The 14071-nt window shown below is 40.8% G+C and overlaps 1 protein-coding gene across 4 annotated transcripts in view; it reads left to right on the top strand.

Annotated features, from left to right (window-relative positions):
• The first annotated feature begins 1096 nt into the window (after window positions 1–1096).
• The window catches only part of C1H6orf118 (chromosome 1 C6orf118 homolog), a 31656-nt gene continuing 18681 nt past the window's right edge, over window positions 1097–14071 (top strand). Inside the window, exons 1-6 of one of the 4 annotated variants that reach the window (XM_070733826.1) lie at window positions 1120–1152; window positions 3994–4218; window positions 6772–7439; window positions 10014–10136; window positions 11490–11672; window positions 12310–12369. In XM_070733826.1, coding sequence (XP_070589927.1) covers window positions 6780–7439; window positions 10014–10136; window positions 11490–11672; window positions 12310–12369 — 1026 coding nt within the window. In that variant the 5' untranslated portion in view covers window positions 1120–1152; window positions 3994–4218; window positions 6772–6779. Of the gene's footprint in view, window positions 1153–1346; window positions 1426–3993; window positions 4219–6771; window positions 7440–10013; window positions 10137–11489; window positions 11673–12309; window positions 12370–14071 lie in introns of those variants that run through there. The other 3 variants (XM_070733827.1, XM_070733828.1, XM_070733829.1) reach the window with 3 other exon arrangements.

The raw sequence follows: 14071 nt of genomic DNA, 5'->3' as shown, positions 1-14071 counted from the left end.
AATAATAATAATAATAATAATAATAATAATAATAATAATAATAATTTATTAGATTTGTATGCCGCCCCTCTCCGAAGACTCGGGGCAGCTCACAACAATAATAAAAAACAATATTATAGTGAAACAAATCTAATATTAAAAAAGAAGCATATAAAATCTTATCATATTTAAAAACCAAACAACACATACATACCAAACATAAAATATAAAAAAGCCTGGAGGAAAGGTGTCTCTACTCCCCCATGCCTGGCGGTATAGGTGGGTCTTGAGTAGTTTACGAAAGACAAGGAGGGTGGGGGCAGTTCTAATCTCCAGGGGGAGTTGATTCCAGAGGGCCGGGGCCGCCACAGAGAAGGCTCTTCCCCTGGGGCCCACCAGATGACATTGTTTAGTCGACGGGACCTGGAGAAGGCCAACTCCAACTTTTGCATCCCAAAACGCTGCATCAATCAGATTTAAAACATATCCAACATGGTAGTAGTGCATAATGGTACGGTAGTAGCAAGAAATTTTTGATAGGATTCACAGTTTGTGTGGTTATGCTAGTTTGTGATGACAACTACTGTACAGTATATAATAAATGTTCATTTTTTTTGTTCAGGAATAAATGTGAATTCTTCTTGAAAAAAATAAGACATCCCCTGAAAATAAGACGTAGCACATCTTTGGGAGCAAAAATTAATATAAGACGCTGTCTTATTTTCAGGGAAATAGGGTAGCAACAAGTATTTCTGATGTCTCTTGAGTGCTTTGTTGGTTACATTTTGCTAACCAAGTGATGTAGTAGATAACATGAGGGTTTCTAAAGGCTTCAATTTTATCATTGCTTTTTAAATAATTCAATATGGCTGGTTCCTTACGTTATTCACATTACCTGATGCACACATCATCACATTTTGAGTGATGTAATTCACTCCAGTCAGATGAGCAGTCAAGAAGCTAAGTTGCATTTTTCAAATGCAATGTCTCCGTGAAGAAAAGTTATCATGTAGAAACATGATATTTAGAAAAGCTTTGTTTTTAATCAGATGCTTCTGTCCTGTGCTGTTGCTTAACAACCACTAAGCAGAACTCGGAATGTTTGACTGGTTTCCTTGCCTACCTACCAAGCTAACAGCAGATACACCAGAGACCTTATGGAGCTTGTGAAATGTAAGTTAGGGCTCAGTTTAAATGAATCTCAGTGTTAATTTATGTAGTTTTGTAGTTTATTTTGAGGGGAGGGAATGGATAAGTAGTTCTTCAGGACCAGTAGGATCATGAAAGCTGAAACTGCAAAACAGGACTCTGATTTTACTGTTGCCTTGAACCTGAAACTGTTAGCAAGAATTGAATTTGTTATTTTGAAGTGAATTGTAATGGTTGAAAACCAAATTCAGGTTTTTTTGCTGCAGCTCTGGAATTTACATAAAACAGAGAAATTAAGTAAGATATTAATGTGTTTTCATATTTACTGTTTTCTAAACATTAATAAAGAAATAATTTGATATGATAGTTATGTTAAGGCTCTATCATTCCCATTCATGATGGGGTTCCCCCACCTGTCTTCACATTGCTTTGTTTTGCTTTGTTTTTGAGATTTTAACTAGCTGCCTAGTGCAATGATGGTTTCTGCTACTTATAATGGCAAAAGCAATAATCCAACCCAAAAAGACCTTTGAGACTGTCATAGAAGTACATATAGTTATACAGCAGGGGCAGATTGCTCTTACCTGCTGATACCAGTGTGCTGTGCACGCAGCCTGGGGCTTCTTGTGTGTGTATGCGTAATACACATGCAAATTTATGTGCATACCCAGCGTGGTTTTGCTCTCATGTGTAGGAAGCAAAATATGCTGAAACCTTGCGAGGGGACATGCACATGAGATTTTGGCAATGTTATGTTTCTGTGCATGCGCAGAAGCAAAAAAATCATCAAAATCTCATGTGTGCGAGCATCCCCTCATTGAGATTTTGCTTCTGCACATGTGCAGGAAGCAAAAAAAGACCAAAAATTAAAGAAAAAAGATGGCAGCACAGAGATTCAGAAGATAAATTCTGCATTGGTGGCGGTGATCTCCACCTGGAATGGGCCAAAAACCGGATGCGTAGAGGCCAAAAATGGGGCATGTGGAAGCCAAAAATGGGGTGCATGGAAGTGGCAGTAGGTGGTGGTGACGGCAGTGAGGATGGCCATGGGCAGCGCAGGTGGCAATGGTCAGTGATGATCCCTGCAGCCTGGAAGAACTGATAGGCGGTATTCCAAGAGGCCAACCCAACTGACAATCAGCTGCTCATGCTAACTCAGATTGTGCTGAAGCTGACCAGGCTGTTTTCTGTTTGCTGCAAGGAGACAAATTGCTGGGAGGCAGAGGTAGTTTCCACCCCCTTCCTTGTTTTCGCCCCCAAAACTAGGCACATCTTATAGTCCAGAACATCTTATACAGTGATACCTCATCTTGCGAACCCCTTGTCATACGAACTTTTTGAGATACGAACCCAAGGTTTAAGATTTTTTTGCCTCTTTTTCCGAACTATTTTCACCTTATGAACTCGCCGCCCCCGCTGGGATGTCCCGCCTCCAGACCTTCATTGCCAGGTGAAGGCTCCCCTCATTGGGAAACTCCACCTCTGGACCTTCCATTGCCAGCGAAGCGCCCATTTTTGTGCTGCTGGGATTCCCCTGAGGCTCCCCTCCATGGGAAACCCCACCTCCAGACTTCCACATTTTTGTGATGCTGCAGGAGAATCCCAGCAGGGGAATCCCAGCATCGCTGGCAACGATGTCCAGAGGTGGGGTTTCAAGGACTTCAGTGTTTTTGCGATGCTGCAATTTCACTGATGCATCCATCGCTGGGAAACCCTACCTCTGGACTTCCGTTGCCAGCGAAGCACTCGTTTTTGCGATGCTGGGATTACCCTGCTGGGATTACCCTGCAGCATTGCAAAAACAGAAGTCCAGAAGTGGAGTTTCCCATGGAGGGGAGCCTCAGGGGAATCCCAGCAGCGCAAAAACGGGCGCTTTGGCTGGCAAAAGGGGTGAATTTTGGGCTTGCACGGATTAATCGTTTTTCCATTGATTCCTATGGGAAACATTGTTTTGTCTTACAAACTTTTCACCTTACGAACCTCGTCCTGGAACCAATTAAGTTTGTAAGGCAAGGTATCATTGTATTCTGAAAAATATGATACACACACACACACACACACACACACACCTCTTTCATGAATTGACATGCCTAGAAGCATTGCAGAAACTGTTGGCAAGTTGATTAAAGCAGAACTAGGAAGTCTGTAGCATTCCACATAACCATGGCATCTAAATCTCATCAGTTTCAACCAGGGTGGTCAATAATGAAGGATGATGGGTGATAATTTGAATGCGACATAGATATTAAAAACAGCAGGGCCATTTTTAGATGGCTTCTTCTTGTCAAGGTGCCTGGATGTTTCAAGTCATAGCTGATCTCATTCAGTGAAGTCAATTTTTCTGCTTACAACGTACAGGCAGATTTAGCAGCAACGAGAATTCTGCTTATTCCAAGTGAATGTTTTTTAAATTTGGTTACCTAGAGAATTGCAGCAAGCAGAATAGTCGGCTCTTAGAAGGACTTACCATAAAACTATATATTCTGTGATTTCAGAATAACATGCATCACCTACTCCAAAGTCTTGAGTATGAATCCCAGAGAGACTTCAGAAATTGCTGTGAACAGTAATTTAATGTGACAGAACAGGGAAGCAAAACTAAATACAGAATAATCAGATTATCATATTAACTGAACTCAAATTAATTTAAATCCTGGTCCTGTTCGCTTTTGGAATGCAGGTGGTATATGCCACTCAGAAGTCCACATCAATATTTATATTCAAAAAAGCATTTCTGTTGGTTCATTTAGTTGCTTAATATCAATTAATGATATAAATGCTTATGAATATACACCACCTATTCCTGCAGATTTAAACGGAGTCTATTGGCAAGTCTCTGCAGAATATTTTTTTCTTTATTTCCAGATACGTTTGTAGATGATAAAGGGACTTGAAGTTCTGACCACAGGTTTCAAAGGAGCTCTTGAGCTTATTCTTCAAAAGGACTCAAAAATTATATCATCTCTGGAAATCTTCAAGTGTCTCTGTTTGAAAAAAACCCAAAAACCCATACTCTTGAAAGTCCAGGGGCTGTAGAAGCCTCAGAGTTTGGTATGTGAGGTCAAGGTAACAAAGAGTTCTCATCAGGGGGTATGTAGCTAAATTTTTCAGGGCCTTTTTAATTGGTATGGGTAATTTCCAATTAAAGTTGATTTGGGGTTCTTCTAAAAAGGGGTGTCCATCCCATTAGCAAAATACCTCACTCCCTCACCTCATTTTCCCATACTCTGACTAGACATGTGTGATTTCACAGGTCTCAGTTTTCCTGTACTACATTTATTTATTTATTTATTTATTTATTTATTTATTTATTCATTCATTCATTCATTCATTTATTCATTCACTCACTCACTCACTCACTCAGTCAAATAAATCTTGGTAGTATACAAATAACAATGTTTATATACATGATACTAGTAAGAGAGATACATTAGGACAGGGGACGGTAGGCCTGCTGGTGCACATATGCACTCCACTTACTCTTAGGAATGGGGTGAGGTCAACAGTGGATAGTCTAAGGGTAAAGTTTTTGGGGTTTGATGATGATACCACAGAGTCAGGTAATGAGTTCCATGCATTAATTACTCGGTTGCTAAAGTTGTATTTTCTGCAGTCGAGTTTGGAGTGGTTTATTTTAAGTTTGTATCTGTTGTGTGTGTGTATGTGTTGTTGTTGAAGCTGAAGTACTCATTGACAGGAAGGATGTTGTAGCAGATGATTTTATGGGCTATGCTTAGGTTCTGTTTAAAGCAACATAGTTCTAAGCTTTCTAAACCTAGGATTGTAAGTCTAGTTCGTAGGGTATTCTGTTGCAAGGGGAGGAGCGGAGGCCTCTTCTAGTAATGTATCTCTAGATATTTTCTAAAGTGTTTATGTCTGAAATGCGGTGTGGGTTCCAGACAGATGAGCTGTATTCAAAGATTGGTCTGGCGAAAATTTTGTATGCTCTGGTTAGTAGTGTAATATTACTGGAGCAGAAGCTACATAAGATTAGATTAACAACTCTTGAAACCTTTTTGGAGATGTTGTTGCAGTGGACTTTGGCACTTTCGTCATTTGATATGAGTATTCCAAGGTCTTTTACAGAGTGGGGGTTGTCTGTAAGGTCTTGTTTATTCAGCTTGTATTTGGTATTCTGATTCTTTTTGCCAGTGTGTAGGACAGAGCATTTTTTGGTTGAGATTTGGAGTTACCAGATGTTTGACCATTCAGACACAAAGCCAAGTCTGTTTGGAGAGTAGCTGTATTATTGGTGTTGTTGAAATGTTTTACATTGTCAGCAAAGAGAACGTTGTTGCTTGTAATGTGATCGCAAAGGTCATTTTTATAGAGCATGAAGAGTGTTGGTCCCGGTACGCTGCCTTGGGATACACCACTGTTAACCGAAACAGGATTAGATATGGTGCTCCCTATTTTGACAACTTGTTGTCTGTTTGATAGGAACACAGTTTATCCAGCTATGTAGGGATCCTGAGATGCTGTAAGATTTCAGATTAGAAGCAGTTTGTCATGAACCACTGAGTCAAAGACTTTACAGAAGCCAATGTAAATTGCATCTATTGATTTGTCCTGATCGAGATGTGTAGTCCAGTGTTTCCCAACCTTGGCCACTTGATGATATTTGGACTTCGACTCCCAGAATTCCCCAGCCAGCGAATGCTGGCTGGGGAATTCTGGGAGTTGAAGTCCAGATATCTTCAAGTGGCCAAGGTTGGGAAACACTGGTGTAGTCCATATGTTCTTGCAGTGAAGGAGTTGCAGGCTATAAGATATTTTTTTTCTGAAACCAAATTGTTTGTTGGAGAGTAGGTTGTTAGTTTCTAAGTGGATAGAAATTGATTGGTTTATAATTGATTCCATGATTTTGCATGTGACGCAGCATAGAGAGATTGGTCTGTAGTTTTCAGTTATACTGGGATCTCCTTTTTTGAAGATAGGGATGACCATTGCTAGCAACCGTAGCTTTGGTAGTGAGCTGGTCCTGAATGATTTTTTAAAGATTATGCTTAGTGGTTCGGCCAGGGCTGTTGAGAGCTTTTTAAAGGAATTATGCAGGTATATAGACGACAGAGCTTCATAGCCTTCTGGAAGAGCTGTCCTCAAGGTTTGAAACATTTTAAAAAAACAGTTGGAGTTCAAAAACAAATATTATTACCATTAAATTTGAGAGAACAACTCTTGGGAGTAAAATAAGGGATAAATATTCTTCATCTTAAGAAGAATAGTAGTATCAGTAGACTAGTAGGACCACTACATTATGTAGTGGTAAAGAATCAAGTATAGCGGAAAATCATTTTAGAGTTACCCCAAAGTAAGATCGGTGGCCAATAAATTTTATTTTACAAATAATAAAATAATAACTACACATGTCCATGCATGTCTGTGCATTTGTGCACACATTTTCACACATGTCCTTGCATGTCTGTGCATGCACATGTTCATGCATGCACACATTTGTGCATGCACACATTCATTAATGTTTGTGCAGGCGTGCATGCATCTTTCAGTTTGGGCATGTGCATACACGCAGTTTGGGCACTTGGTGCCTAAAAGGTTCACCATCACTGGTTTGGGTGAAAATGAAAGATATCGACATGTGTTTTTCCTTTTGGAGCTTGCTGATTATTTTCTTTGTGCATACAGAGACTAACATGGCAGAAAGGAAGCAAAAATCCTATCTGACAGAGCTTTTAGATGATGTGGAAAAGTCTCACAAATCTGAGATTCGGCTCTATGTGTCAGGCCACCTAAACCCCAATAAGCTCTTCAAGCCCCGTAAATCTGCAAAACACAACTATTGGGTGAGTTCAAAGAAAACCACTTCTGCCAAAGAGGATGCCCATGAAATTCTGGGAAAAGTTATCCGAAGCAAAGATGTTTCTCCAGTACCCATCCGTGCCAAATCTGCTTCCCCACCGGGTTATCAGTCCCCAGTCCACCGGGCCAGCTTTAGAGCACCAGTAAGCTTGTCACTCGATACCGCTGCATTCAAACTACAAAAGAAGGACACTCCTGAAGATGAAGATGAAGAAGTGGGCAAATTTACAAAGCCACTTATACAGGAAGAGTTGGACATTCCAGAAATGAGATTGTTGAAACTCAGACGACTCAAGAGCAGCAGGCTTTGTGTCACAAAGGAGTTTAAAGACGATTACCGGTTCTTACCTTCCTATCTGGCTGGTGTGACTAAAAAGGACCAATATAACAAGTTCATGCAAGTTCAGAAGGAGTACATTGCCAAGCAGGATTTGCTGGAGAATGATTTCATTGGGAGCAAGTCAACAGAGCGCCATGAAAAGAAGTTGGCTCAGGTAAGTCAGTGGGTCCAACGGAATGATAATGTTTGCACATTGACATGTGAAAAGTTACAAATAAACCACACTTTATGCCAGTGGCTTTATTTCTATGCTGGCTTCAATCCAGATGCATGAACTATAATTTTCAGCAGCAAGTAAGTAGTGATGATGGCTCAAAATCATTCTTATAGGGTGCCGCAGGTAGCATGCTGAGCCATATCTGCTGGCACACGAGCTGTTGCCCTAGCTCAGCTGCACCATGCATATGCCCATGTAACACCATGCATATGCCCATGTAACACCAACACTCCGCAGTCTGCATTGGTTGCCGATCAGTTTCCGGGCACAATTCAAAGTGTTGGTCATCACCTATAAAGCCCTTCATGGCACCGGACCAGGGTATCTACGAGACCGCCTTCTGCCGCATGAATCCCAGCGACTGGTTAGGTCCCACAGAGTGGGCCTTCTCCGGGTCTTGTCAACAAAACAATGTCATTTGGCGGGGCCCAGGGGAAAAGCATTCTCTGTGGCGGCCCGGGCCCTCTGGAACCAACTCCCCCCGGAGATTAGAATTGCCCCCACCCTCCTTGCCTTTCATAAGCTCCTTAAAACCCAACTGTGCCGTCAGGCATGGGGGAATTGAGATATTCTTTCCCCCTAGGCCTTTACAATTTATGCATGTTATGTTTGTTTGTAGGGATGTTTGGTTTTACAATAAGGGTTTTTTAGTTGTTTTAATATTGGATTTATATGATGTTTTTTATTACTGTTGTTAGCTGCCCCCAGTCTACGGAGAGGGGCGGCATACAAATCCAATAAATAAATAAACAAACAAACAAACAAACAAACACACACACACACACACATACATAAATTTTTTGCCTTTCACAGAGGCTCGAGGAGGGCATTTTTGGCTTCCACAGAGCTTCCAGAGAGATGGGAGGAGGGTTTTTTTACCCTCCCCTGAGTCCAGGGAAGCCTTTGAAGCCTGGGGATGGCGAAACATGAGCCTACTGGGCCCTCCAGATGTTGGGAAGCAGGATGATTCCAGCCTCCAGAGGGCCTCCAGGGGGTGGGAGAAGCTGTTTTTGCTCTCCCCAAGCATTGATTTATGGGTGTGGGCACTCGTGCATGTGCAATAGTGTGCCCACATGCTTTTTTGGCATCTAAGGAAATAACGGTTCACCATCACTGTTACAGGCCCTCGGTGTTTTCTGTTAAAGGTTTTAAAATTGGACTCAATTTTAAAGACAAATTATGTCTGTGTTCAAACATAGATGCAAATTGCTCATGCTATGTGTGTGTGTGTGTTTAATTACTAAAAAGAGATTAAAACAAACATGTATCCCTGCTGAGCCTAAATGATCCTTGGTGGAACAGTGGTTAGAGTGCAGTACTGCAAGCTATTTGATCATAGGCTGCCAGCAGTTTGGCAGATCAAATCTCAGTAGGCTCAAGGTTGACTCAGCCTTCTGTCTTTCCAAGGTTGGTAAAATTAAGACCCAGATTGTTGGGGGACAGTATGCTTACTCTCTGTAAACCACTTAAAGAGGGCTGTAAAGCACTGTGAAGCAGTATATAAGTCTAATTGCTTTTGCTATCCTCCCACCCAGAGGTGGGTTCCTCCTGGTTTGCACCGGTTCTATAGAACTGGTAGCAAACCACTGGTGACATCACAGTGATATCACAGAACCAGTTCTGTTGGTGCTGATCTGTGGACGCCACCAACTTTTTTTTTTAGAATTTTTTTTTATTTTTGGGAGGAGAAGTTTTTTTTGGGGGGGGGGATTTTCTTTCTTTCTTTTTTCTTCTATGCATGTGCAGAAGCCAGGTTTCTGGCACTGCAGCTGCATGGCCATCTTGTTTTTGGATTTTTGGCACTGCATATGCACCTGTGTGAAGCGGCACAGGAGTAAGTGAACTAGCCGCAAAGTAAGTTAGAACCAATCCCTGCTCCCACCCTAATTAAATAAATCCCTAATTGCACTTGATGGTTATGTCGCCAGGAATTTCTAGATCTTAGAAGTCAAACCTACCTCCCACATCTACCAAATTTTATATGTGCAGTTAAGCAAAACATCTTGCAATTTTCAGCTCTGAGCTTTCAGCAAGGATAAGAAAAGTTAGAAAGTGACTTAAAATCCATGTAGGATCCTATGGATAGTTTTTTTTTCTTTTTTTAAAGTAGAGAAGTGGAATATTGTGGGAAATCTAATAAATAGTAACAATAACAATAATAATAATAATAATAATAATAATAATAATAATAATAATAATAATCTCCCAAGACAGTTTCCATGAGGCCAAATCCATAAATCTCAATACCATATGGGGGCAGCCCCCAGAAAGTCACCGGCTTCCAGACTGTGCAGTCAAACAAAACAAAATGCACACAATCTAAAGGCAATGACAAACTGTTCTGAACTGTTGCCAATGGATATATCTTGGAAATCATAAGGAGTGAAATTCCAGCTGAAGAAGAAATTTTACACATATTGATCATAATGATCTTTTGACTTGCTTCATAGACTGCATGTAGAAATCAAGCTAAAACAACTAAAGTGACCTTGTAAATGGATTGTCTTTCAGGCACTAAAGAATATCTGTGACTGCAGACGTCCCCATTTCTACCGATTGCAGGCCATTGGTCAAGTGTTTGAAGATATCTGTAATAGTTCCTTGATATATGGTGACATATTGAAGGAAGTGAAAGTAGGTGGTGTGCCTAGTATTTTAAAATGTCTTAAGTAACTCAGCCAGCTCGATGCAAAGATTAATAAAAGGTTATGTTCTTTAAAACAATATTCTATGAGATTTCTAAAAATATGAAATATAAAATGTTCTATAAAAGGCCTAATTGGGTCTAGTGCAGTGATAACAAACCTATGGCACGGGTGCCACAGGTGGCATGCAGTGCCATATGTTAAGGCATTGCCCTATATCAGTTCCAGCATGCATGTGTGCCCTGGTCAGCTGATTTTTGGCCTCCTTTTTGGCCATTTTTGCTCTCCCCGGGCTTCAGGAATGCCTCCTGAACCCTGGGGATGGTGGAAAATGGCCTAATGGGCCTACCAGAGGTCCAAAGGCTTCAGTGAGGCCTGTGCACATGTGCAGGGGACAGTAGGATGTGTGTGTGCATATGCACAGATGTCAGTGCATGGGTTGTGCACATGTGCAAGGGGAGGGAATTGCTTTATGGGTATGGGCATGCACATGCACGCTATCGCATGTGCACACATCCTTTTGGCACCCGTGCCAAAAAGGGTTTACCATCACTGGTCTACTACCACTGGTCTACCACTGGTTAATGCACAGGGTGAGAATCCAGGAGACTATGAATTCTGGTCTTGCCTTAGGCAGCTGAGTAACTTTGGATCTGTCAATCTTTCTCAGCCAAATTCACCTATTACAATTGTTGTGGATAAAAGAGGAAAAGGAAGGAGTATAGAAATAATAACAGCAGGAATAGATGATAGAGGCAGAAATGATAGATGGATGGATGGATAGATAGATAGATAGATAGATAGATAGATAGATAGATAGATAGATAGATAGATAGAAGTCCTGCAAGGTCAGGAGTGAAATTAGATGCTCTTTAATATGAAGAAAAGAAATAGAAGAAAGTCTTCATAGCTTCTTGACCTGTTTAGGGTCTCATTTGTAGCTTGGAATGCATTAGACCAGGGCTTGCCAAACTTGATTTCATTGAAGGCTGCATCAGGATTGTATCTGACCTCAGGGGGCTGGAGTGGGCATAGTATAGTGGGCGTGGCCAGCTTGACATCACTTGTGTCAGGCAGTGGTGAGATTCAAACATTTTTAGTACCGATTCTGTAGGTGTGGTTTGGTGGGTGTATCAGGGGAAGGGTACTGTAAAATCTCCATTCCCACCCCACTCTAGGGGAAGGTTACTGCAAAATCTCCATTTCCTCTTGATCAGCTGGGACTCAGGAGGCAGAGAATAGATGGGGGCAGGGTTAGTTAAAGGTGGCCTTTACCAGTTTCCCAAACTACTCAAACTTTCTTCTACCGGTTCTCCGAATTACTCAAAGTTTCCACTACTAGTTCTCCAGAACTGATCAGAACCTGCTGAAATCCACCTCTAGTGTCGGGGGCAACTGTGGTGGCCCAAGTGCTCCGCCAGTGAAAACAGACTCCCAAGCTCCATTTTCGGTTGCACTGGCCTCCTGCAACCCTCTGCCAGTGAAAACAGAGCTCAGGAAGACAGATGATGGAAAAGGTGTGAATGTATGTATTTCCACCATAGATCTTTTGGAATACTGTTGGAATGTAATTTGCTCATACAGATTATGGCACGTTATTGCAGTCTGGAAGGAACCTGGGTCTAAACAGTTGAGATTTTATCCTTAAATATAAATGGTTTAATATTATAATTTCAGCAGTTTCTGCCAAACTATTTTGCTTGATAACACACCACAAAAATGAAGTAAAAATCCTGTAAATACTTAAGAGTTTATGCAGTGGTAGCAGGGATGGACTACTGCCCAGACAGGGTGATGGTGACAATGGAGCTCCACCCCAGAGCACCCAATTTGCACCGAAAGGTGTTGAAAGAAAATGCAGGGCGTCCTGCATAAGCCACAGCCACAGCCACAGTGTGGCAGTAAAAATTTTGGTAGCCCTTCACTGAGTGGTAGTTATTTCTGTCAAATGTGCTTGAAGTTCCAATCGATTAATTTATCATCAGTTAATTTAAAAGCAGAACTGTACAATGTTTTAAGTAATTCAGTGGGAAAAATGATTTCAGAATGGTGATCATTTAATCACAATTTGATTCCAGTGTGTCTTACATTAAACTTGGATTTTGTTTAACTGTCTGGCAAACTGTTTCCAACTTGTCTCTTTTTTTGGCTCTTTTCTACAGAATGAATATGAGCTTTACATGGTGATCCTGCTGGATTCTTTGCCTGCAATGCAATACAGAGTAATTCTATTTTTTTTAATGTAAATTAATGCCTACTTCCAGAACTCTTTTGTTGTAAAAGGATTAGTTTTTATTTTTTTCTGGTGTTATGTAAGGAATACCTTAGGGTCACAAATCATGTTCTCGATGTCCCCAGCTTCCGAGACTATATCATCCATATTCATCCTTGATCTGGATTTCCTTCTATAGCTAATAGATTCTGTTTACTAGTGCATTTGCCTTATAGTATCCAACTGAAGGGGCTGAACAGTTTATTTATTTTATTTTATTTATTTATTTATTTATTTATTTTGTCCAATACACAATGAGTATTTTAATATATATATATATATATATATATATATATATATATATATATATATATAAATATGTCACAATGTTTAAGCTGAATTTGAAAATTAAGGGAGACTAGGATAGATCTATTTCGGCCTTATTTTGGCCTCATCAGCTAGCCATACCCACTGGGACTTGAACCTGCAACCTTTGCCTTGTAAGGCAGAGAATTATCCTCTAGGCTACAGTATCCAATCCCTTCAGCTCTGTACCAGGGAAGGGTTACATTTTTGTGTCGAATCACCCTGGTATATTGAAGGAACATCACAGCTCCTTTTTTGCCTCTCGGCCCAACCCAGGGCCATTTCCAAGGCAGTTAATTTTATTGATAGCCGACAATTCTATCTGTATGTGTCACAATGTTTAAGCTGAATTTGAAAATTAAGGGAGACTAGGATAGATCTATTTCATACACATACACACACACACACACACACACACACACACACACAGAGTAAAATACATGATGAAGGTTATAGAGGAGATATTCATAGTAAAATATATCTAAAAAATAATAGAAAAGAAGGTATAGTAATAGAACATATCAATGAAAGAATAGAAGAAGAGATATAGGAATAGAAGAAAGGTATAGGAGATATAGGAGACAATAGGACAGGGGACGGAAGGCACTCTAGTGCACTTGTACTCGCCCCTTACTGATCTCTTAGGAATCTGGATAGGTCAACAAATTTGCACAAATTTAGTGAGATTTTTTTGGAAACTGCTCTCATTAGAGGGACACCTTTATGCAATTGTTTAGACTTCTTCCTGGAAATTGACTAAGTTGGAGAATCATTAAAAATTATTCCTCCACACTGCATAAAGAACAGTCCTCTCCTTTACTTCGTCTTTCAGTTTAGTCTATATCTTGCCATGTGGCATTTCAAGGTGTCCTGCATTTGTAACTAGTTTTTAAAAATGTGTACCAGCTCTTTCTCTGTCTTTCTCTCTCTCTCTCTCTTCCCTTTCCCCCTCTCTCTGTCTCCCTCCTTCCCTCCATGCGCACACGGACATAAACACAGCACAGCTAATGTTTTTGTCTCCATAAATAATCACAGGTATTAGTCTATCTTTCTTCCAGGCTCTTGTACACCAGTAGTGGGTTTAACTTATTCAGAACTGTGAACACATGTGTGCAAGCGTGGTGCTTCTGCACTTGCGCAGAACCTTCCGCACATGCGCAGATTGTCTGTGATGATCCAGGTGGGTGGGCGGAGCCTACTAACACCACTACCAGTTTGCCTGAATTGGGTGAACCGGTAGCAACCCACCACTGTCTTATACCTTCTACACCAGTGATGGCATACCTGTTTTTCCTCGGCTGTCAAAAGAGCATGTTCGTGCACTATCACAGATGTGCAAGCGCCCC

The sequence above is a fragment of the Erythrolamprus reginae genome, chromosome 1 (assembly GCF_031021105.1).
Source record: "Erythrolamprus reginae isolate rEryReg1 chromosome 1, rEryReg1.hap1, whole genome shotgun sequence".
Lineage (NCBI taxonomy): Eukaryota > Metazoa > Chordata > Lepidosauria > Squamata > Dipsadidae > Erythrolamprus > Erythrolamprus reginae.
This window is presented reverse-complemented; position numbering and strand designations above follow the sequence as displayed.